A 21,907-nucleotide genomic window follows, 5' to 3' on the forward strand; every position below is an offset into this window, starting at 1 on the left:
AATGTCCTTCCTTGAAGTTGTTACGGACATACATCTTTTTTTGTGGGAATTAGAGACAAAATCTTGAAGAAAAATACAATTATTTGCAACACCCATTTTTCCCTTTTTGAATGTGGATGGCCTATGTCAATATATTGAGTGACCCAGCTTTAGGAAGTTTGTCTGTGTGAAAGGAAAGTCAGCTTTAGTGGATACACACACTGTGTAACGTTAAAGGGATTGCACATGACAGTGTGTTTTACTGTTGCACTGTCGCATTGGCAGATAAGCCTTGCTTTGAGATGTAATCAGTCACACACACATACACACACACATACACACACACACACACACACACACACACACACACACACACACACACACACAAATACACCGTGATTCTTCTGCCTGTTAAATGTTCTCTCGTCTGGTCTGAGTTAGCTGTTTAGATGGAAAAGAATAGAAAACTTTGGGCTGTTTTTGTCAGCACTCACACTTTGTGAGTGTGTGTGTGTGAGAGGAGCTGAGGTATCTTTAGACAGGTGCTGAGTAGTGGATAATCGCCTCTAGCTACAGCCTATACTGTATATACTGTAAGTCACCAGATATATTATTTCAATCCATACCTTTTTACCACAGCACCTAGCATGGCTTTGCTTATTTAATCAAACATTACTAAAGCTGTAATTCTTGCCCTATTTCTGACACTTCTCTTTCTTCACTGCTCACACTTCATCTTCACCTCGGTGTCTTTGATTTATGCTCAGGTGGCTCAGTTGCTGCTGAGCAGTAACATGGTTTCAGCGCTGTTAGAAGGGGGGGCAGGGCAGGAGAGTCTGGACTCTCCCCACACCACCCCCCTCCACCTGGCAGCCAGGAATGGACACAAAGACATCATCAGGTGAGCTCACAGCCAGGAGATGTCGCTGATAGAATTCCATCACTGTCTCTTTCTCCTTGCTGCCACACATGCTTGTTTTAACCCTGTTACTTTTAGTAACGCTATCACTGTTTCTAAGGTTAGTGCCTTTACAACTATTACTCAAGTTTCACTACTAGTACTCCAACTGCAGCTATTGTTTTACTGCCACCACTATCAACTTTCTAGAGCAGTCAGTGATAATATTATCAGTGCTACAGCCTCTGCTGCTGCTAATGCTAGAGGCTCCACTATTACTACTGCTGTAACTATATTCTATATTGGTGCAACTAAAATAACTACTACAACTATTTGTACTACTACTTCTACTACTACTACCACCTTGACTCTCAGAGAGGATCCGATTTCCTGTTCCTCTCTGTCCTCTCGCCTGCTGCTGTACTGCAGAGTTGAATAAATATGGAGGAGAAAAGGCAACTCTTCCACATGAACAGAAATGTAGAAAATCCCTATATTAGCCAACAAGTTTACTCAGCAGAATATGGCTTTGATATCCCACCAAGGGATTTACGTCTATTCAAGACATACTAATGCAGGAGACTTAAGGCTGCAGAAGCTGTCAGTGTTAGCTGAAGGTAACATTTAGTCCCAGGCAAGATGTGAAGGCTTTGTTGTTCATTTAGTACAAAACAAAAACAAGGTCTCTGTTTTTAATCATTTATATAATCAAATGTATCATTGAAAACTATATGTTGTACTTCATGTGCAGCAATTGCAGTTTACGTAAATCTCTGCTGAGGGGGCAGGACAGAGACAGGGTCTCAGCTCAGAGACAGACTCAGTGCTGGGGAGGAAAGGAAGACAGGCTTCACTCAGTTCATTTACGGCTTTTTGTCCATTTGTCCTCCTAACCCTAACCTCTACAAGAATTAAACCATACTCTTAGAATGCCAGGACTTTTTCTTCATAGGATTGCACATTTCTTCTTGTGATGATGAATTATCAGTTTTACAAAAAAAAGTTAGTTTTTAATTTACTTTCAAGTTACTAATTGACCAAAATATTTGTAATATTTCAGTTCAAAAAGTTGTTTTTAAATGTACATTTATTTTTATTTTAAAAAGAAAAATATTTATGAGCATAGTGCAAACATTTTGTATTATGATTATGAGTTTGACAGTAACCTTACTTGATAAACTAGTAATGATGAAATGATGAACTCGTCATATTTTTGAATACATGGATATGCATAGTTGAAAACATAAGAACTATGAATTATTCCTAAAGTATCATTTTGTTATATCATAACTTTATTCTCTACATTTTAGTTTTGTGGTTTTAAAACTGTGTCCTAAAGTCTTATTAAATGGAAAACTGTCTACAAGTTTAAGGAATTTATTTTAATGAAGTCCCATGCTACTTGTTGTTCAGCATGTAATTGTTGATGAGCATTTCGTTTTTTATTTGTCAAACCCTAACTTGTTTGACAGTTTGTAGTTTACAGTTATATTGACAGTTATGGAAACTTACAGCAGGAAAAAAGAGAGTTATTGCAGAAGGGTAGCATCCAGCAGACATAACATTGCATTGAGATGACACTTTTATTCAAAGCGACTCACAGTGAGTGCACTCAATCACCAAGATACAAACTCAGAACAACAAGAAACCTGCAGGTACATTCACTTAAAATAAGCCAAACCATAGAAAGTACTGGTGCATTAGTTTCAAATGAGCCTCATCTTTGAGCATGTGTAACACCACACCGCTCATATCCTCCAGCAGTGCTTCAGACTCACTGCTCACACAGCGCAGACGAGCTCCTCTGCACTCTGAGACCAGCAGAGACATTTCTCATAGCTTATGTGTGTGGGCGGATGAGTGGGGGGTTCATGTCTTAATGAGTTCTTGCAGATGTGTGTAACAGCTGCACAGTAGAAGACATTAGTGTTGCACTCCGCAGGTTGCTGCTCAGAGCGGGGATCGACATCAACAGAGCCACCAAAGCCGGGACGTCTCTGCACGAAGCCGCTCTCTACGGCAAGACGGAGGTGGTGCGGCTGCTGCTGGATGTAAGCAAACACCAAAAATATCATTCCATCTCATACGTGATTGTGTAGACTGATATTTTGATGATAATACTTTTTTTACTTTTACTTGAGTAACATTTTGAATGGAAGCCTTTTACTTGTAACACAGTATTCCTACACTCTGGTACTTCTACTTTTACTACAGTACAAGATCTGAGTACTTCTTCCATCTCTGTCTTTAATAAAGAAGGAGGGTTTGCTATTAAACTCACCCACATAAATTACATGTTACTTATTAGACGCTTTTATCCAAAGCGACTTACATACTCAATACTGTGGACAATCCCCACAGGAGCAATTTGGGGTGAAGTGTCTTGCCCAGGGACACAATGACATGCTGACTGCAGTGGGGTTTGAACCTGTGACCCCCTGATCCCAACACCAAGGCTCTATCCACTGTGCCACACGCCTCCATAATTCATAAATCTAACATGGATATGTGTATGTGTGCATTTTTGTGTTTGTGTGTCTGTGGTGTGTGATCGTGTTTGGGTTTCTAGGCGGGCATCAATGTGAACATGCGCAACACGTACAACCAGACAGCCTTGGACATCGTCAACCAGTTCACCACCTCCTCTGCCGGCAGGGAGATCAAACAGCTGCTCAGAGGTTTGTAGCTCTAGTCTAAAGTTTAAAGATTTTATGAAATAATACTGATATTTTGTTCAGACAGAGGTAGGGAAACAGTGGGGGAGAGATTGCAGACAGGTCAGAATCCTATGAAGGTAGATATGGTGCAAAATGCGAGAGCGTGTAAAACCTGATGTGAGCACTTGCAGAAACAAAATCTGAGCTTGTGTGCATACATTTACACTTGTATAACATATCCGTATCTGTGAACCACATTTGAAGTCACAGAAGAAAGTTTTGTAGCTTGTAGAAAAAAAATGAACTTAGTGATGAAATGTTCACTTGCAGAAAAATATATATTTTTTAAATATATTTTCCATTACAACTGCAACTTGTTTATTACAACCTCTCAAATCAGTCATTACAACTTCCTGAATCTGCTCTGTGGCAGTATAAATCGACGAATCTGCGGCTTTGACTTTTGCTACACTTCTTGCGATGAATGTGTCGCAAAAGTAATTTTCACCTGTAGATGTGGGGGAGGGAGGGGGGTTGGAGCGAAGGGGCGGAGCTATCACAACGACGAGGCTCGGGTCAGTCACACAGTCACAGCCATAGTCAGGTCGAACCAGATGACTGCGGGGCTAATGGTCCGTGTCGCTACCAGTCCGCTGACATGGCGCGTCAATCAACGGTAAGTTTTGGCCATTACTTCCCCAGTATTACTTTGAATATTATTATTGTGATTGAGGATTAAATCCGCTATGAAGACCACCATTTTATATCGTGCAGTTTAACGGCAAAATAACGTCAGTTAGCCAGCTAACGCTAGCTTTGTTGAGTTTATGCTAGCTAAACAAGTAGTGGTTGTAGTCTATACAGCAGTAATTCATATATTATAGCCTACTGCTTTGGCACTAACGGTTGATAACCGTTTATGAAAATAAAACCAATTGAACTGTACTGAAATAATGACAAGTTTTATAATTGTCTTGGGCTCCTGCTGTGTTTTTAAAGCCTTTGTAAATTATCCATGCTATTTTCTATTTAGAACGTAGACTTCAGAATCTTAAAATCCCTTGACGTTTGTATGCAATTGTGCTAAATTCAACACTGGAATCAAGCAAATATGAATATGTTTGCATGACATTAGTTATTTATATTTTGCCATCACTTAATTATACGTTTAATACATTTAAGTCAAGCTAAGGTACATGTGATGGTAGCTAGTTAGTGCTCTTACCTGTGAGGCCTCCTCCAAACAGCATTATAACCAGACTGTACCATTAAAACTACAAGTACCAGTTCTAGATCCTTAACTTTAGACAAACAATTCAAAAGACAACATTTATTTAAAGACCAATCTTTATTTGAAGGTGCCTCTTAACCTGAGATATTAGTTATACAGTAATAGTATTGACAATCTAAAAAAACTGAGCAACTCAACGGTTCACTTTTATATTTCTTATTGTCTAAAGCATTTATTATTTTCATTTTTCCCCTCTCATATTCAGTGTGGAGTGTGGACGGATTGAGACAGCGTGGTGTCCAGAGAGCTGCAGAGACTTCAGGGAGAAACCTCCGTGTGATGGACGTCCTGTCTGTTGGTTTGGCCGGAGAGTTAACCTCTTAAGGACGACGGTCCCCCCAGTGGACCCCCCCCCCCCACCGTTTTTTTTCGAGACTGTGTCTCAGGGCTTCTTAACATTTATGAAACTATTGATGTGTAGCACCAGATTAACGGGAAGAATCTCAGCTAACTGAAGATATGAACCATTTTTACCAAAGCAAAACACAAGGGTAATACCAAGCCTCTGAATTAGCACTAAGCGAAAAAATGCTAACGCACTTTAGCACAGAACTCAAGATAAAGATACCCTTATTACTTATCGTACCTGCACATACAATATAGCCGATTAAAGCTGAGACTCCACAGATTATATAGGTATAGTATCATCACTGAGCGATCCGAACTCGCGACAGGGGAAGCAAACACAGACATCACAACATGTACCTTTACGGAGCTTTTACGGGAGATCGTCTCACCGTAGCTGTCAATCTGATCAAAAGACGTGTTCAATGGCATTAAAACGAGAAAAAACGCGGCTGAATCGGTTGATCCATAGGTTAATAATGTATCTGTGGCTTTGAAAAAATTATTTATAATCCATAATTCCATTTTTATGTAACAAAAAAGTTAGCTGCCAACAGAGTGTATGCAGCTTCCGGTTTTGGCCACGCGTCACTCTCACTCCTTATTTGGTAACGTGTTTGTGTGTGTAGAACTTCCCCTCTATTCCATTGGCTCTAGCGGTTATAAAGAGATTTCATTCATCAAAATCAACCAAGGGGGGCCAGAGATAGGTCAAATCCACCCAAATGACCCCAGAAGTGGTTTCTTTTTGTTAAATCTCTCTAAAAAAGTCAAATGTCACTTGTTTTGCATCAATCTTGATACAGGGTACTTATTATATGTTGTACTTTGGATTCCTAAAGCTTTTAGTCTACTAACCCAGGGGTTCCCAACCTTTATTGTGCCAAGGACCGGCAGATAGATTAAAAAAAAATCGCGGACCGGTTGTCAATTTTAACTGATTTTAATATTTACTCACCACCAGCAGGTAGCAACAGAGGCTAATTGTATGTAACAGCCTGAACAAATACTAGAACAATATGCATCCAAAACATATTAACAAAGTTTAAAAAAGAACCGGTGTTGTTTTTTGGTTTTTCGGAAAACCAAAAAAACGACGTTATTCAGTTTTTAAACCAAAACGGGAAAACAGATAAATCAACGTTTTGGTTTTGTTTGTATGATTTACGGATAATCCAGTGAATGCTGGGAAAACGAGGAGAAGGCGCATTATGAAGGAGATGTCCGGTCGCCAGTGTGTGTGTGTGTGTGTGTGTGTGTGTGTGTGTGTGTGTGTGTGTGTGTGTGTGTGTGTGTGTGTGTGTGTGTGTGTGTGTGTGTGTGTGTGTGTGTGACACTGGCATTTGTTTTCAGAAGATATTATAATAGTGTTGTTCGTTCCGGTGCACTCCGACAGCATTTAGCACTACATCGAGATTAAGATTAAACTAATTTATTTTGGGAACAGCTGCATATATGGAGTTAGCCATATGTGTGTAAATTACTGTTCATAAACATTTGAAAACAAATGCCGGTGTCGGACAGACACAAACACACCGAACACACAGAGCTGAGCTGAGCAGAGCACATACACACACACATCATGCGCCTTGGTGACTGACTGGACCTCTCCTTCATAAAACTAATAAAAGGGGGAGTAATCGGGCAGTTCGATGTGTGTAGAGATGTGTGTAGAGGTGTGTGTGGTTAACACCTAGCAGCCTGCAGTCACTCTTAAGCTGTTCTGATGAAGTTAAACACAGTGAAGGCGGTGCGTAAAAAGGCACAGCCTCCAGAGGCGGAGTATACGTCCCGCTGCCTCCTGATGTTGCAGCCATTTCATGAAGTGAAGGAGGTTTTCCTTCTATAAAACAGCTGCGGGCAGCAGATACCGTGAGAGTCCCGGACATGAATTCATAGATCAAGGCAGACTGGTTTACTCTCCTGTTTTGCCAATCCGGTGCTTAAACAAATAGCTCTACACCCCTGGCCGACATGTCCTTAAAATGAAGTCCGAGTTTGAAATATATCTCAAATAATGTATGCACCACCATTTCCCCACATAAACATAACAGTCTGCAATCAAACGGTTGTCTCCTGTGCGCTCCTCTTCCTACTTGGCGCACCGGTAACATTCTCGTGCGCACAAGAGGCTGAGCCGCCGAATCCCTCGGAACATCATAAAAGCCATTTTCAACGGTTTTCTGGTGAAAGATTAACTAGCTACTGGATGAAATAATATGACTGGTGGCATAGGTGCAAAAATTAAACATTAAAGAGCCTGATTTAGCTCTGGTTCTTCCTGTTTCCACCGCAGTGCAGCCGGCTCTCAGTACCGAAACCCGGTTCTTGGCCCCACTCGGCTGCCTGGCAAGAACCAATACGCTTACGTCGGAGGGGGGCGAGATTAACCTGAGCAATAACAGTTAATGGCGAGTACGGCATTACAAGTTGTAACAAGCAGTAGCGCTGAGCAAAGTGACTAGAACATGACCACACACTTGTAAAAACAGAGAAGAACCAGTTAAGCACCAGAAAAGCACAAGAACGGATCTTGAACCCTTGGTGGTTCTAGAAATATGTAATATAACATTTTATTTTCTATTTAATTTATTGTACTATGATTATTTTTGTAATCATGCATGGTATTTTTTTAATTAACCTTTTTTTTTTTTTTTTTATCTCACGTACCCCCTGCAGTACCCCAACGTACCCCCAGGGGTCCGCGTACCCCCATTTGAGAATCACTGGTTTAAAGTGTCCAGGTGATGCAGACAGGATGGACCAGAGAGTGAGAGACAGAACTGGACTCCTCACAGCAGTGAACTTCAGCACAGGTACAAATACTCTTTTTTCATACTGTACAAAGAATCAAGAAAGATATTGGTTTAAATAAATGAAGTATTGACTTTAATACACTGATATGCATTCCATTAAACAATACTAAATACTAGATCACCTACACATCAGTTAAGTTGAGGGTTTTTTCCATGCAAAGGGTTACATTTAGATGTTAACAAGCAATATGACTGTCAGCTTTCTAATTTAATGTATTGAAGGCAAAGATATTTAACACATAGTGAGAACTGCTACTATTTATCTCTCAATATTGTCTGTAAAAAACGTGGTAAAAGTTATTCTTTCAGTGAGGCAAGAATTGCACTACGTTGCACTACGTTTTGATAACAGTTAAATATTATTTTGATTATAAAATATATTTCAATGTTGATGAATTTCATACTGTTCATTCATAATCTGATTGTCTTTGTAGCTCACTGTTGAAATAAAAAAAAACATTACAATTACAAAATAATTATATCTACAGCCCCTAAACACAAACACACCTCTTTCATAAATAACACACTTGTTCTGCAATAATATGCTTTATGTTTCCTGTAATTTTTGTTAGGAAAGGACATGCCTGAAAGACATGACTCAACATTTTCTCCTTCTCTGAGGGTCAAGAAGAACATCCAAGAGGAAAATTAAAAGCTGATGTTATGAGATGTTAAGACCAGTACAGGACATTCACTAAGAAACTACTTTTATTGTGAAAACAAAAGCTGATCGAATGCACCTATTTCCACATCTACACTCCATCAGCTGATTATTTCTATTTGCCTCACTTTATGAGCTTCACATCACCTGTACCTTGTACCGCAGAGTTTGCAACGCCACAAATAAATGGGGCCAATCTTCAGTCAGATACAGTGTTTCCCCTACCATTGTCTTGGCGGGGTGCTGCGCCTGAAATTCAAGGTGTTTTTTTTGTTTTTTTTAATTAAAAAAATATATATATATAGCCCCAAATCGCAACTGAAGTAATCTATCTACGGTCACTTTTCACATTGAACATGTGCTCTTTTATTAAATAAACTAAACGCCTATGTTATTTATCCAATGTATGTGCATGTTTCAGTGTCCACTGCTATGCGTATTCACATTCTCCCTCCGCTGTTTCTGAAGGGCACACGCACACACACACACACACACACACACACACACACACACACACACACACACACACACACACAAACACACACACACACACACACACACACACACACACACACACACACACACACACACACACACGAATGCACACACTCACAATCAGAGACAAGAGCGGAGGAAAGGAGGAGAACAACAAAGTGTAAAAAAGTCAAACAAATTTGCATTATTGCCCCGAGCTCTGCTGTCTGCCCGTTTGTGTCCCCCCCCCAGTTTCAAATTCGTTTATTATTATTTTTTAACCTCAAGCCGTTATCGATAAAAAAAAGAAATTCAAATGTTTTGAGTTGGGGGGGTACCCGAGCAGCACCCTGCCAAGGCAGTAAACCTAGGGGAAACACTGAGATGTGAATGTGTAATCTAACATTTTCAGTAAGAATAATGGACAAAAGGAGTGCAAATACAAATTAAATTGATTGAAATGTGAACCAAAAGTTAATCAAAAATGTTTTAAATAAAAAGCACATATGGACAGAAGGTGTAAACCTATTAAATGTATAAGTAAACACATTTAGTCCAATAAAGTGACAGACTAGGCCTGATCAGGTGGTATCAGCTATGCCCAGCATGGGCTCCTCCATCAGGCCTGGTCCTCCTCGCTGAGGAAAGACCCTCAGTCCTCTCCGGCCAAACCAACAGACAGGACGTCCATCACACGGAGGTTTCTCCCTGAAGTCTCTGCAGCTCTCTGGACACCACGCTGTCTCAATCCGTCCACACTCCACACTGAATATGAGAGGGGAAAAATGAAAATAATAAATGCTTTATACAATAAGAAATATAAAAGTGAACCGTTGAGTTGCTCAGTTTTTTTAGATTGTCAATACTATTACTGTATAACTAATATCTCAGGTTAAGAGGCACCTTCAAATAAAGATTGGTCTTTAAATAAATGTTGTCTTTCGAATTGTTTGTCTAAAGTTAAGGATCTAGAACTGGTACTTGTAGTTTTAATGGTACAGTCGGGTTATTATGCTGTTTGGAGGAGGCCTCACAGGTAAGAGTACTAACTAGCTACCATCACATGTACCTTAGTTTGACTTAAATGTATTAAACGTATAATTAAGTGATGGCAAAATATAAATAACTAATGTCATGCAAACATATTCATATTTGCTTGATTCCAGTGTTGAATTTAGCACAATTGCATACAAACGTCAAGGGATTTTAAGATTCTGAAGTCTTCGTTCTAAATAGAAAATAGCATGGATAATTTACAAAGGCTTTAAAAACACAGCAGGAGCCCAAGACAATTATAAAACTTGTCATTATTTCAGTACAGTTCAATTGGTTTTATTTTCATAAACGGTTATCAACCGTTAGTGCCAAAGCAGTAGGCTATAATATATGAATTACTGCTGTATAGACTACAACCACTACTTGTTTAGCTAGCATAAACTCAACAAAGCTAGCGTTAGCTGGCTAACTGACGTTATTTTGCCGCTAAACTGCACCATATCAAACGGTGGTCTTCAAAGCGGATTTAATCCTCAATCACAATAATAATATTCAAAGTAATACTGGGGAAGTAATGGGCAAAATTTACCGTTGATTGACGCGCCATGTCAGCGGACTGGTAGCGACACGGACCATTAGCCCCGCAGTCATCCGGTTCGACCTGACTATGGCTGTGACTGTGTGACTGACCCGAGCCTCGTCGTTGTGATAGCTCCGCCCCTTCGCTTCCCCGCTCCCTCCCCCACATCTACAGGTGAAAATTACTTTTGCGACACATTCATCGCAAGAAGTGTAGCAAATGTCAAGGCCGCAGATTCGCCGATTTATACTGCCACAGAGCAGATTCAGGAAGTTGTAATGACTGATTTGAGAGGTTGTAATAACCAAGTTGCAGTTGTAATGGAAAATATATTTAAAAAATATATATTTTTCTGCAAGTGAACATTTCATCACTAAGTTCATTTTTTTTCTACAAGCTACAAAACTTCTTTTTTTTCTTCTGTGACTTCAAATGTGGTTCACAGATACGTGGATATGTTATACAAGTGCAAATGTATGCACACAAGCTAACCCTAACCCTTTGCACCATATCTACCTTCATAGAATCCCATCCTGATGATGAGTGTGTGTGTGTGTGTGTGTGTGTGTGTGTGTGTGTGTGTGTGTGTGTGTGTGTGTGTGTGTGTGTGTGTGTGTGTGTGTGTGTGTGTGTGTGTGTGTGTGTGTGTGTGCAGAGGCATCGAGCTCCCTGCAGGTCCGAGCATTGAAGGACTACTGGAACCTCCAGGACCCCACGGCTCTGAACCTCCGCGCGGGGGATCTGGTTATGGTACTTGTGTTTGTCTGTTTAGGGCAGTCAGTCTGCTACAGTAAGTCACAGCTTCACTTCCTGTGGAGTTGTTGAGCCCCAGCCGACTCATGTTCCTCCTGCCATTCACAGCCTTCATATCAAATTTACATTTCAATCTTGAACAATGAACAGACAGTTCACAGTAACAAAGTCGTAAAACTGTTGAAATATAAGACTAGGAAAAATACGCAACTAGAAAGACTACAAAGTACATTTACTTAAGTGTTGTACTGCTCCATTCCCATTCAGGTACTTTATACTGCGCTACATTTATTTGATAACTTTAGTAACTTTGAAGATTCAGAATACTACAAAATATAACCAAGAAATAGTTTATCAAGTATTATTATAGGTTAAGATAAAATGTTATTGATCCCATGGTGAATTTCACAAGCTACCCAGCAGTATATAATGTAAATTAAAAAGAATAGCCGTCTGTGTGCCTAATCGTTTGTTTGCGTACCTCACTTCCGTTTAGCTTGCATGTGCGTGCGTGCGTGCGTGCGTGTGTGTCAGGCACAAACTTGCAACAACACACACATTCACACACACTGTTTTGCTTTAAGTCATGTGTATGCACATTTTGGTTTTAGTGCTGTGTTTTTTTTATATCTTCATAAGAGTTCATTCATTGTGACATCCCACACACCTGTATGAACTTGTGTGTTGTTGTCAGAAGGCCGTGTTGGTGTTTGTCCTCTCCAAGCGTTTTGTTAACACTCACAATGATTAAACTTCCAGCTCATTGGCTCTCTCATTTAGTCTTAAAGCATGCCTGGAGGGGTCAAACATGTGACGTGTAACCCTTAAATGGTTTCTGTATCCACATTTATTTGACAGGCATGTGTAAAATGGTAGATATACCAGTGTAATTACAGTGTAATTACAGTGTAACATGGGTGTAACATGGGTATAATATGGGTGTAATTATGGTGTAACATGGGGTGAAATATTGCTGTAATGTAATAACTGTGTTATAGGGGTGTGTTAATGTATAGTATGGGTGTATTAACAGTGTAATATGGGTGTTATGTAGAAAATAGCAATCAATTAATTGTCCAAAATTGCCCATGTAAGGGTTAAGTGATGATGTGCAGTTTTCAAGAGAAAATAACTTGGAAGGATTACCCCACTAAGTCTAAAGTTCTTTCATTTATTAAGCGCTTTGAGCACCAGGAAAAGCGCAATATAAATAACATGTATTATTATTATTATTATTATAATTTCATCCCCCCATTGTTAACATCATCAAATGATTTCTCTGGCTGGTTGTTTCTGATCCTGGTTATTGTCACTGTGCTTATTGTGAGGCTAATGCACACACACTGTTGAGCTGATCTGTGCTGCTGTCAGGTGGTGGAGCAGCACTCAGACGGACGCTGGAAAGGTCACATCCATGACACCCAGCAGGGTGCCGACCGGATGGGCTTCTTCCCCCCCTCAGTGGTGGAGGTGCTCAGCAGACGAGCAGGTAGACACAACAACACAAACTCAAACACACTCAGTGGTGACAAGTTAGTAAGTACACATTTGTACAAGTACACCCAATATATTTTTTTATGTTGTATGTTTTTTTTCGAGGTATATAAAGTTAGAATCTGGCCAACCTCAACTCAGAACCTCAGAACATCGTGTATAAACAATAATTGTATTAAATCATCTTAATGTTTCTATAGCTCTTTGTTTTCAACATTACTCTTCATAGAGTGTATTGTCAACCAGACCCCGGGGGTCCAAAGGTCTCGGGTTCAATAACAGAGTGGGCTGTACGTCGAAACCCAACAGCATGGCCTCATACTTTAGCTATAGCAGCCCTACATTACACACTATATGTTTATGCATTTGGATAATACACTATTTCAAATGGTAGTTTATTTCTTTAATGGAAGCACTGAGAGTCTCTGATGTCACAGTTCCTGACAGAACAGCACGCTGACAGAGTTCTGTAAAAAGGCTGAGTTAACCCAGAGCAATGCTTATATCTGGACTAAGAATATATCTCTACATTCAGTATATCATCAGATTGAATCTGATAAAGAGGAATATGATCCCTGCTTGTTTAGCAGCTATAAATCCTCAGACATTCAAACAGCGGGATGAGCACAGTGATTGGTCCAATAACAGCTACACGCACGCACGCACGCACGCACGCACGCACACACACACACACACACACACACACACACACACACACACACACACACACACACACACACACACACACACACACACACACACACACACACACCACACATTAATAGGATTACTATGACCAGATTGCAAAGTGTCAGCTCAGTGTTAAAGCCCTCACAGTGTATTTATTTGTGTGTGTGTGTGTGTGTGTGTGTGTGTGTGTGTGTGTGTGTGCGTGCGTGCGTGCGTGCGTGCGTGCGTGCGTGCGTGCGTGCGTGCGTGCGTGCGTGCGTGCGTGTGCTCAGTGTCAGCATCAGTGGACCATCAAGACACAAAGAAAAAGTAATCCCTCTCAGAGTCACTGGAGATCTAACACTCTATTTCAGCAGCCTCTTATGTAACACCGGAGAGGATTTGCAGAGACTTTTTCCTTTTTTAGCAGTTGTTCCAGATACTTTGTGAACAGGAATACATGATGAACTTCATTATGGCTGGCAGGACTCCTAACTGCCTGTTTCCGAAAGCTGAGGAACAGACCTGCATCACCAACACTTCTTTCCCTCATCTATGCCAGCTTTGAACCTAACCTGTGTCCTTGTCCCTAGGTGTTACTCTCTCCCGCCAAGCCTCAACGCCCAGCCAGCAACAACACTCCAGAGCTCCGCCCTCCAACCACGGCCCCGCCCCTCAGACTGATGACTCGTACACACTCGGATATGATCCTGCAGGTACATTACACACACACACACACACACACACACACACACACGCCAACTTCTTGCTATTGGTTTGGTTTCTGTTCACCACCTTTGACACATTCTCGTCAGTATTTGTACAGACCTACTTCAATTCGAATTGACTGAACACAAATTGCAAAAGATGCAAACAACTACAGAGTAGACAGGAAGTGTGATCCCCCTGCAGGTGGAGTCAGCTGAGCTGGGATAGTGATGGTGTTAAAGGTGGAGCTGAAGTCCACAAACAGGATCCTGGTGTAGGGGGGGGGGGGTGCAAGGACACAGGTTAGGTTCAAGGATGGGATAGATGAGGGAAAGAAGTGTTGGTGATGCAGGTCTGTAGGAGAACTGCAGGGGGTCGCTGAGGGTTCGGAGGTGGGACAGGACCAGATGCTTCATCACCACAGAGGGGAGGGCAGGGGTCTGTATATGCTCAGTGTTGTTGTTTACAGCTTTAGCAATCACCTCTGGTTAGCCATTGTTGGCAATACCGGTTGATAACTGCTTTATTACTGTGAGTATTTTGTAAATACAAACATCATAGCAACATATCCACAAATAGCAGAATGAGCAGTACTGTTGATTTAATGTGAAACCAATAATACAGAAGAGCTAAAAATGTTATATTATCAAAGTGTTCTCTTAATGTTCAAATGCGGAGATTACATTTTGAATTACAATAGGTCTTCGCACACTTCGTGCTCAGGCCCTAATGATGATCTTGGGTATGGTGAGGTATCTCCAGGTTTCCAAGTAGGTCCTCAGGGGGCATTCCAGTGACATTTCTGACTGGGAACTCATAAACTCCTACTTCCCAGTACAACTGGAACACACCATGATTATTCCTGGTGTATGATGGTACGCTGCTGTCCTCGCAGAAGCTGATGTCGGTGTAACCGCTTTTGTATACTCATCCAGACTGTTGGTTGCTACCAACAGTCTGGATGATCAGTCCAGAAACATGTGTCACTAATTGTAGTGACCTGCCTGCTTCTCCTATTTTTCCTCCATGGCCGCTCGGGCATTCTAACAAGTGGTCCCAATAGCTACATTGGTCCACTTCTTAGATATCCTCAGAGTGAGTGAAGGAGACAGTGTTGTGAAATGATGGGCTGCTTTGTTTTAATGATTATCTTAAAAACGAGTTGTATATCCAATGAAGTCTTAGATCTTCAGTTTCCCTTTTGGAACGATGAGTGCATGTTAGTGCCGCCTGCTGGAGTTATTTCCTGTCACGCACGCCCAGATCATCGTCACAAATGGACGGTGTGTTTATTTGCAACTTTTGGCTCAGACACAGAAATCATGAGGACTTGGTCTACCAAGTCCTATTCAGGCTGAAGAAATGTGAAGACCATCCTCTCGGATGGTCTTCACATTTCTTCAGCCTGAATAAGACCAAGGCCCATGACCCTGGTTTTCTTATGGCGCATTTCCACCATGGTGCGGAGCGCGGTTTAAGCGTGCCGTGTCGTGCCGGACCCGTTTTTGGTTGCGTTTCCACTATGCCTAGTTCCGGCCCGGGGCTACTTTTTCACCTTTTTTCTGGCCCGACAAAATCGTGGTTCTTTCCGGGCCAACAAACAGGGCTGAGTCGGGCTGAGTATGCTAAACTAGAGAGAGAATCGCTGGCAAGGGGGCTACAACTACAACAAGATGAACATATTTGACCGTGATTTAATTGTAATACACGTTTCAAAATGATGCCGAAGTAACAACATACTGATACCGGTTAGTAAAAACCATGAATTAATGCTTTGACAAGTCTGCAGACAGACGGCAGGCGAAAAACCTTTTAAAATGCTTGTTTTCTAAATGGAGATTGGCTAAGCTAACGCAGTATATGCTCCGACCGTCCACACTCACAACAACGGCCTATACAGACATAAATAAAGCAGCGACTGTATTCACCATGACACAGGCAGTCTGTGGTGTGTACTTGTTTAACTTTTGTCTAGTTTCTGAACATATATGAGGAGCTGTGAGCTCTGAGTGCTAACAGCTAACGGCTGATGTTGTTTTTCTGGGGTGCTCATTGAAGATGACATCACGGCTCCACCTACACTGCGTTACTATAGTTACTGCCCCAGCTACTAAGCTGTAATGGAAGCGCAGCATTAAAGTGAGCTGGGCCTAACAAGGCCTAACAAAACCGTACTAAGTCGAGCGAGGCCTGCGGTGGAAATGCGCCATTAGTGTCCTTCTGGGGGTCTAATTCCCAGTAGTAGTGGTGGTGTGGATTTTACGGTTCTATGCCTAGTGAAAGGTGTCTGTATCTGTCCATGTTCCCAGGTTTCACCTTCCCCTCCCCATACAGCACCCTGAGCCTCTGTTGATGCAGTAGGTGGATCCCAGCTCCTGTACATGTATGTGGGCTATACAGTGAGTGTGTCTAAAGCTGGCTACACACCAACCCGATTTTGGGAGTCAGAGGCCGTCAGAGGCAGTCGGGCATTTGCGGCGCCCTACTCAGGTTTGTGTGTCCCGCACCGTCGTCTCTTTACGGCACCTTTTCACACCTCCCGCGGCCGATTCAACATGTTGAATCGGCCGCGGGAGGTCAGAGAAAGTCGGCTCAAGCAATCACTCTCATTGGCTGTTCACACTACCGCTGCCTGCTGGTAAGGACAGTTATTGCCACTCGTCGACTGAAGTATTTGCGGTGTGTTCGTAGGCGGGAGGCGTAGCGGGCGACGTAGCCCACGCAGGCGACGTAGCTGACGTAAAAGTCGGGACGCCTTCGGTACGCGAACTTTGGTCTCAGGTGGGTGTGTAGCGGCCTTAAAGTGTGTGTGTGTGTGTGTGTGGGTGTGTGTGTGTGTGTGTGTTTGTTAGGATCTCCATGTGACAGTCAGCTCCCAGCTAGTCCTGCTAGCCCCTCTCAGGACATTTGGGTCCTCAGGAGCTCTCTCACTGGTAAGGGTGTGTGCTCCTAAACCCCCCCCCCAAAGCCACCCTTATAGATCCCTTCATATCTCAAATCCTTACCATACAATGCCACCATGCCCCCCCCACACCCCAGTAACCCACTAACCATGGTTGTATCGCAGCAGGATGTGGTGGTGTGTGAGCAGCTCTCCTGTGCTGCAGAAATATAAAAAAACATGTTTCCTAACATGTCATTTCATTTAGAGTAGAGATCTGTTTTTCAAAGGCAAAGAAATTATTTCATCTTTAATTCCAGATAAGTTCTGCAATTGGCAACATTTTAAAGTAAAATGGTGATATTTGAGTAAATACACTTAGTTGTATTTTTCGACGTAAAGTTTGGTGAGAGAATTGATAGACAGGATATGAAGTGCGTACATCTGTAATACATGTGGTTTGTTTAATTCTTTCAAGAACAGAAATGTAAACATGAAGCTGTTATTCTGGGGGCAGTGGCATGCTGTACTGTTCCTGCTACCTGCTGATTTCAGTGCGGATTTACACTGTGTGTGTGTGTGTGTGTGTGTGTGTGTGTGTGTGTGTGTGTGTGTGTGTGTGTGTGTGTGTGTGTGTGTGTGTGTGTGTGTGTGTGTGTGTGTGTGTGTCTGTGTCTGTGTCTGTGTCTGTGTCTGTGTCTGTGTGTGTGTGTGTCTGTGTGTCTGTGTGTGTGTGTGTGTGTGTGTGTGTGTGTGTGTGTGTGTGTTCTCTCAGGGGACAGGATCAGTGTGGGCAGTGGGCGCAGTGTGGGCAGCAGCCGCAGCGCTGGCAGCGGTCAGAGCTCAGAGAGCAGACACAAACAGAACGGGGTTCAAACCCGGCACAATGCGGACAGTGGAAAGGTTAGATCTGCTTCCCTCTACTACTAGTGACACCGTACACTGTGTACGGTGTACTGGTTAAACATTTGAATTAACTTTTGACATGCCTTTGGATATTATCCTCAGTAACCTCAGTCATTTCAGAGATTCACTGGTGGCTTGATTTTCTGTGCAGCTGACCCCCTCTGCTGGTGAGTCAGGAGAACACCTCCACCCTGCAGCAGCAGAGCACAGCAAGCAGGCAGGCAAATCATCAGGTTGGTGTTCTTCTATCTATTCTTATGGTTATGTTTCTTTCAGTCTCAGCTCCAGTATACCAACAAAATCTGAGATTTGAAAGAAAATATTTAATTTCAGAAAATAAGTTATGATATGATCAGCGTGGAGGGAGGCGTGTGGCGCAGTGGATAGAGCCTTGGTGTTGGGACAAGGGACAATGTCGTTGTGTCCCTGAGACACTTCACCCCAAATTGCTCCTGTGGGGATTGCCCACAGTATTGAGTATGTAAGTCGCTTTGGATAAAAGCGTCTAACAAGTAACATGTAATCAGCAGGTTGCTCCAAGAGCAAATAATGTTGTGTACACTATGTCAATTACAATCTCCTCCTCCTCAGATTGGTTCCTGGGTTCCAATCCAACCCTGTCTCCCCATTTCCTGTTTCTCTACACCTGAGTAAAGGGAAAATCTCCAAAAAGTAGTTGTATTATAGGCTTTGAATACTTATTCAAAGCCTATAATACAACAACTTTTTCTTCAAATATTTTACTTTTATCATAAATGTTTGAATAGTTGTATTACAGGTTTTTTTCTTAAACATTATGCCTTTTTTATTTCTAGTAAACGTTGTGACTTTATTATCGAAACCTCCGAGTATTTTCCTATTAATCTGTGTTATGAGGGTTAAATATTTGTCAGTCCAACCAAACAAAATGAAAATATATACCTAACTTACATGACTTTGTTTGCTGAGGCCATATCAAGCTATACTCAGGGTTATTGTACCTTGTTCACATCACTGAACCCACCTGAGGAATGTGAGTACAGACAAATGCAGCAGCTGAGCTTTTGTTGTTCAGATGGAGCTGGTATTACAGTCAGTCTGAAAGGAAATGAGATGGGAGGAGAGAGACGTACCTCACCTCACCACTGAAACCAATCAAACCAAAAGCTTTATCTGAACAACAAAACCCATAACAGCACGGTCACCTCTCTGAGGAAACACACAGCAGAGTGTGTGTTTGGGTGCAGGCTCAAATGCTGCAGCTGTGCTCTGGACTGAGTTGGGGCTTTGAAAATGTTTTCTAGACCTGCTGGATGAAGCAGGGGATCTCTGTTGACCTCGGGCTGAATAGGAAGGAGGGTATAAGTAAGGAGAGGAGACATGAGGAGTGGGAGGGAGGTTCAGAGGGAGGAGACGGGAACAGGAGCAGAAAGAATCAAACACATCTGTTAAATAAAGGAGAAAGAACAGATCAGATGGCTGAAGTGAGGGAAATGTCTACATGAAGGAAGGATGAAGTGTGGAACAACAACAGGCCTGCCGCTCTCCTCCCTGCTGAAGGGTAAGAAGGCTGAGCATGTGTTCTCCTGACATTTTCTCCGTAGCTACATTCACTTGTTTGTGTTACTAATCTAACCAGACGAGTCAACTCACTCACTGTTCATTTACTGAGATATTATGGAGGCATTGTAGATGAAACCAGAAAGACATGTTAGGACAAAGCTCCTACACAGGTCTATTTTTTTGCAGTTTTTATTTCCCACTCTTTGGACTGTCAGGTGAAGAGTAACTGGCCCTGAAGCCAAATACCTCTCCATGAGCTGCTGTCTTTCACCTTCTTTAGAGACCCGGGCCCCTCATCTCAACAAAGATGAGAAACATATAAGTCAAAAACAGAACAGACAAAAAAAATACGGAAAGATTAGCAACACAGACAAGGGTGTGGTGTTAGGGCTTAACTGAAATAACCTGGAATCTTTAGCCTCTGAGCATCCAACATTTAAACGTTGATTTAAAGGTAGATGGACCCTTTCAGGAGAAGAGCACAGAAAGAAAATGGAGAAAACGCTCTCTCGGTAACAGAAGACGAGACGAGCGAGGAAAGGTGCATTCCTCAGAGATCTGTGCTCATGTGAATGACTTAAAGAGACATGAGTCATGAGTGTTCACATCAGGTACATAACACACCTTCACGCTCCTGGAGAGACACAACACCCAGCTGCTTGAGTCAACAAGACTCAACCTGTTAGACCTGACTGATGTTCCTGCAAATGATATGACCGGATGATCACATGTGGAATAGGGCTGAACGATTAATCGATTTTAAAACGAAATCGCGATTTGAAATGATGCGATTATCAAATTATTACAAAAAAAATTATCCACACCAATCAGAAGTGCTGTGCTCCACATGTACCAGCCATTGTTAACCAATCAGAAGTGGCCCATGATAGAAGGTGATTGACAGATTGATCCAATCACCTGCAAAGTGTTTTTGAAAGTGCCTGCCCTTTTCCAAATGGCTTCCAATGGAGCTTTCCTGATGGTTTCTGAGTCAGGTTAGTAATGCTCCATCACATGTTTCTATTACAAGGTGAATCTTAAACTGAAGCTTGACTTTAAAGCAACCCAACGGAAGTTTCATGTAAGTTTAGTTCTTTCACTCGTAGCTCGGGCTGCGGGGGTGCTAGAGACGCGAGCACGTTGATACGACCTTCCTAGCCGGAGATATGGCCGCATTTTACAATAAACTTCCGTTGGGTCGCTTAAAAACAAATATCGCAAATCGAATCCCAATCGCAATATCTGTCAGAAAAATCGCAATTAGATTATTTCCCCAAATCGTGCAGCCCTAATGTGGAACATGTGTGGCTGTTGTTTGCTTGCTGCTTTTTCCTGTTTCTGTTAGTGTGTGGAGGAGTTCATCCATCATGTGTTTGTTTTCTAGGAAGCTCCCAACGGCAGGTCAACGGCAGCACTCCTCAGAGAGGCTTTGTGAGGCCAGCAGAGCTTCTGGAGGGAAAGGTGAGCTGTGTGTGTGTGTGTGTGTGTGTGTGTGTGTGTGTGTGTGTGTGTGTGTGTGTGTGTGTGTGTGTGTGTGTGTGTGTGTGTGTGTGTGTGTGTGTGTGTGTGTGTGTGTGTGTGTGTGTGTGTGTGTGTGTGTGTGTGTGTGTGTGTGTGTGTGTGTGTGTGTGTGTGCTTCATTAACACCCCACCTCTCCACTGTCAGGACTCTGAGGCCATCTACCAGTGGCTGTGTGAGTTTCAGTTGGAGCAGTACACATCCAACTTCATCCTCGCAGGATACGATGTCCCCACCATCAGCAGGATGACCCCTGAGGTGATACCATTTTGATATGCTGATAATGATACATCTTTACAATAAGATCCAGTGTTGTTATTGTTGCATGTGTTTCTTGACACAGGCCCTGTTGTACAACATTTGTGTCTGCTCAGCATCACGCTCCTCACTGAAGCCCCTTTCTCACTTCTTGTCTCCACACTCTATTACTACATATAGAAGAAGTACTCAGATCCTTTACTTAAGTAAAAATACAAATACTTTGGTCTTTAAATACTCCACTACAAGTAAAAGTCCTGATTTGAATATGTCACTTGAGTTAAAGTACAAAAGTATTCACATTAAAATTGACTTACATTTTAAAAAAGTGATAGTACTCACTCTGCACAATGTCCCAATTCAGAATAAGTAGATACAAGTACATTTGTAAAGTTTCAAAATTAAAAGTACTCTGACTACTCATGAGCATAGTATTGTATTGTAAATGTGGACCAAATTTAGATACTTGAAATACTGTGT

The 21,907-nt window shown here is 42.0% G+C and overlaps 1 protein-coding gene across 1 annotated transcript in view; it reads left to right on the forward strand.

Annotated features, from left to right (window-relative positions):
• Positions 1 to 21,907, forward strand: part of LOC117483634 (caskin-2-like) — a 124,077-nt gene that overhangs the window by 93,411 nt on the left and 8,759 nt on the right. Inside the window, exons 7-17 of the mRNA XM_034132011.1 lie at positions 747 to 880; positions 2,820 to 2,928; positions 3,447 to 3,555; positions 11,353 to 11,447; positions 12,822 to 12,939; positions 14,207 to 14,329; positions 17,174 to 17,254; positions 17,978 to 18,105; positions 18,260 to 18,341; positions 21,035 to 21,111; positions 21,317 to 21,427. Coding sequence (XP_033987902.1) covers positions 747 to 880; positions 2,820 to 2,928; positions 3,447 to 3,555; positions 11,353 to 11,447; positions 12,822 to 12,939; positions 14,207 to 14,329; positions 17,174 to 17,254; positions 17,978 to 18,105; positions 18,260 to 18,341; positions 21,035 to 21,111; positions 21,317 to 21,427 — 1,167 coding nt within the window. The remainder of the gene's footprint in view (positions 1 to 746; positions 881 to 2,819; positions 2,929 to 3,446; positions 3,556 to 11,352; positions 11,448 to 12,821; positions 12,940 to 14,206; positions 14,330 to 17,173; positions 17,255 to 17,977; positions 18,106 to 18,259; positions 18,342 to 21,034; positions 21,112 to 21,316; positions 21,428 to 21,907) is intronic.

Source organism: Trematomus bernacchii, unplaced genomic scaffold (genome assembly GCF_902827165.1).
Source record: "Trematomus bernacchii unplaced genomic scaffold, fTreBer1.1, whole genome shotgun sequence".
NCBI lineage: Eukaryota > Metazoa > Chordata > Actinopteri > Perciformes > Nototheniidae > Trematomus > Trematomus bernacchii.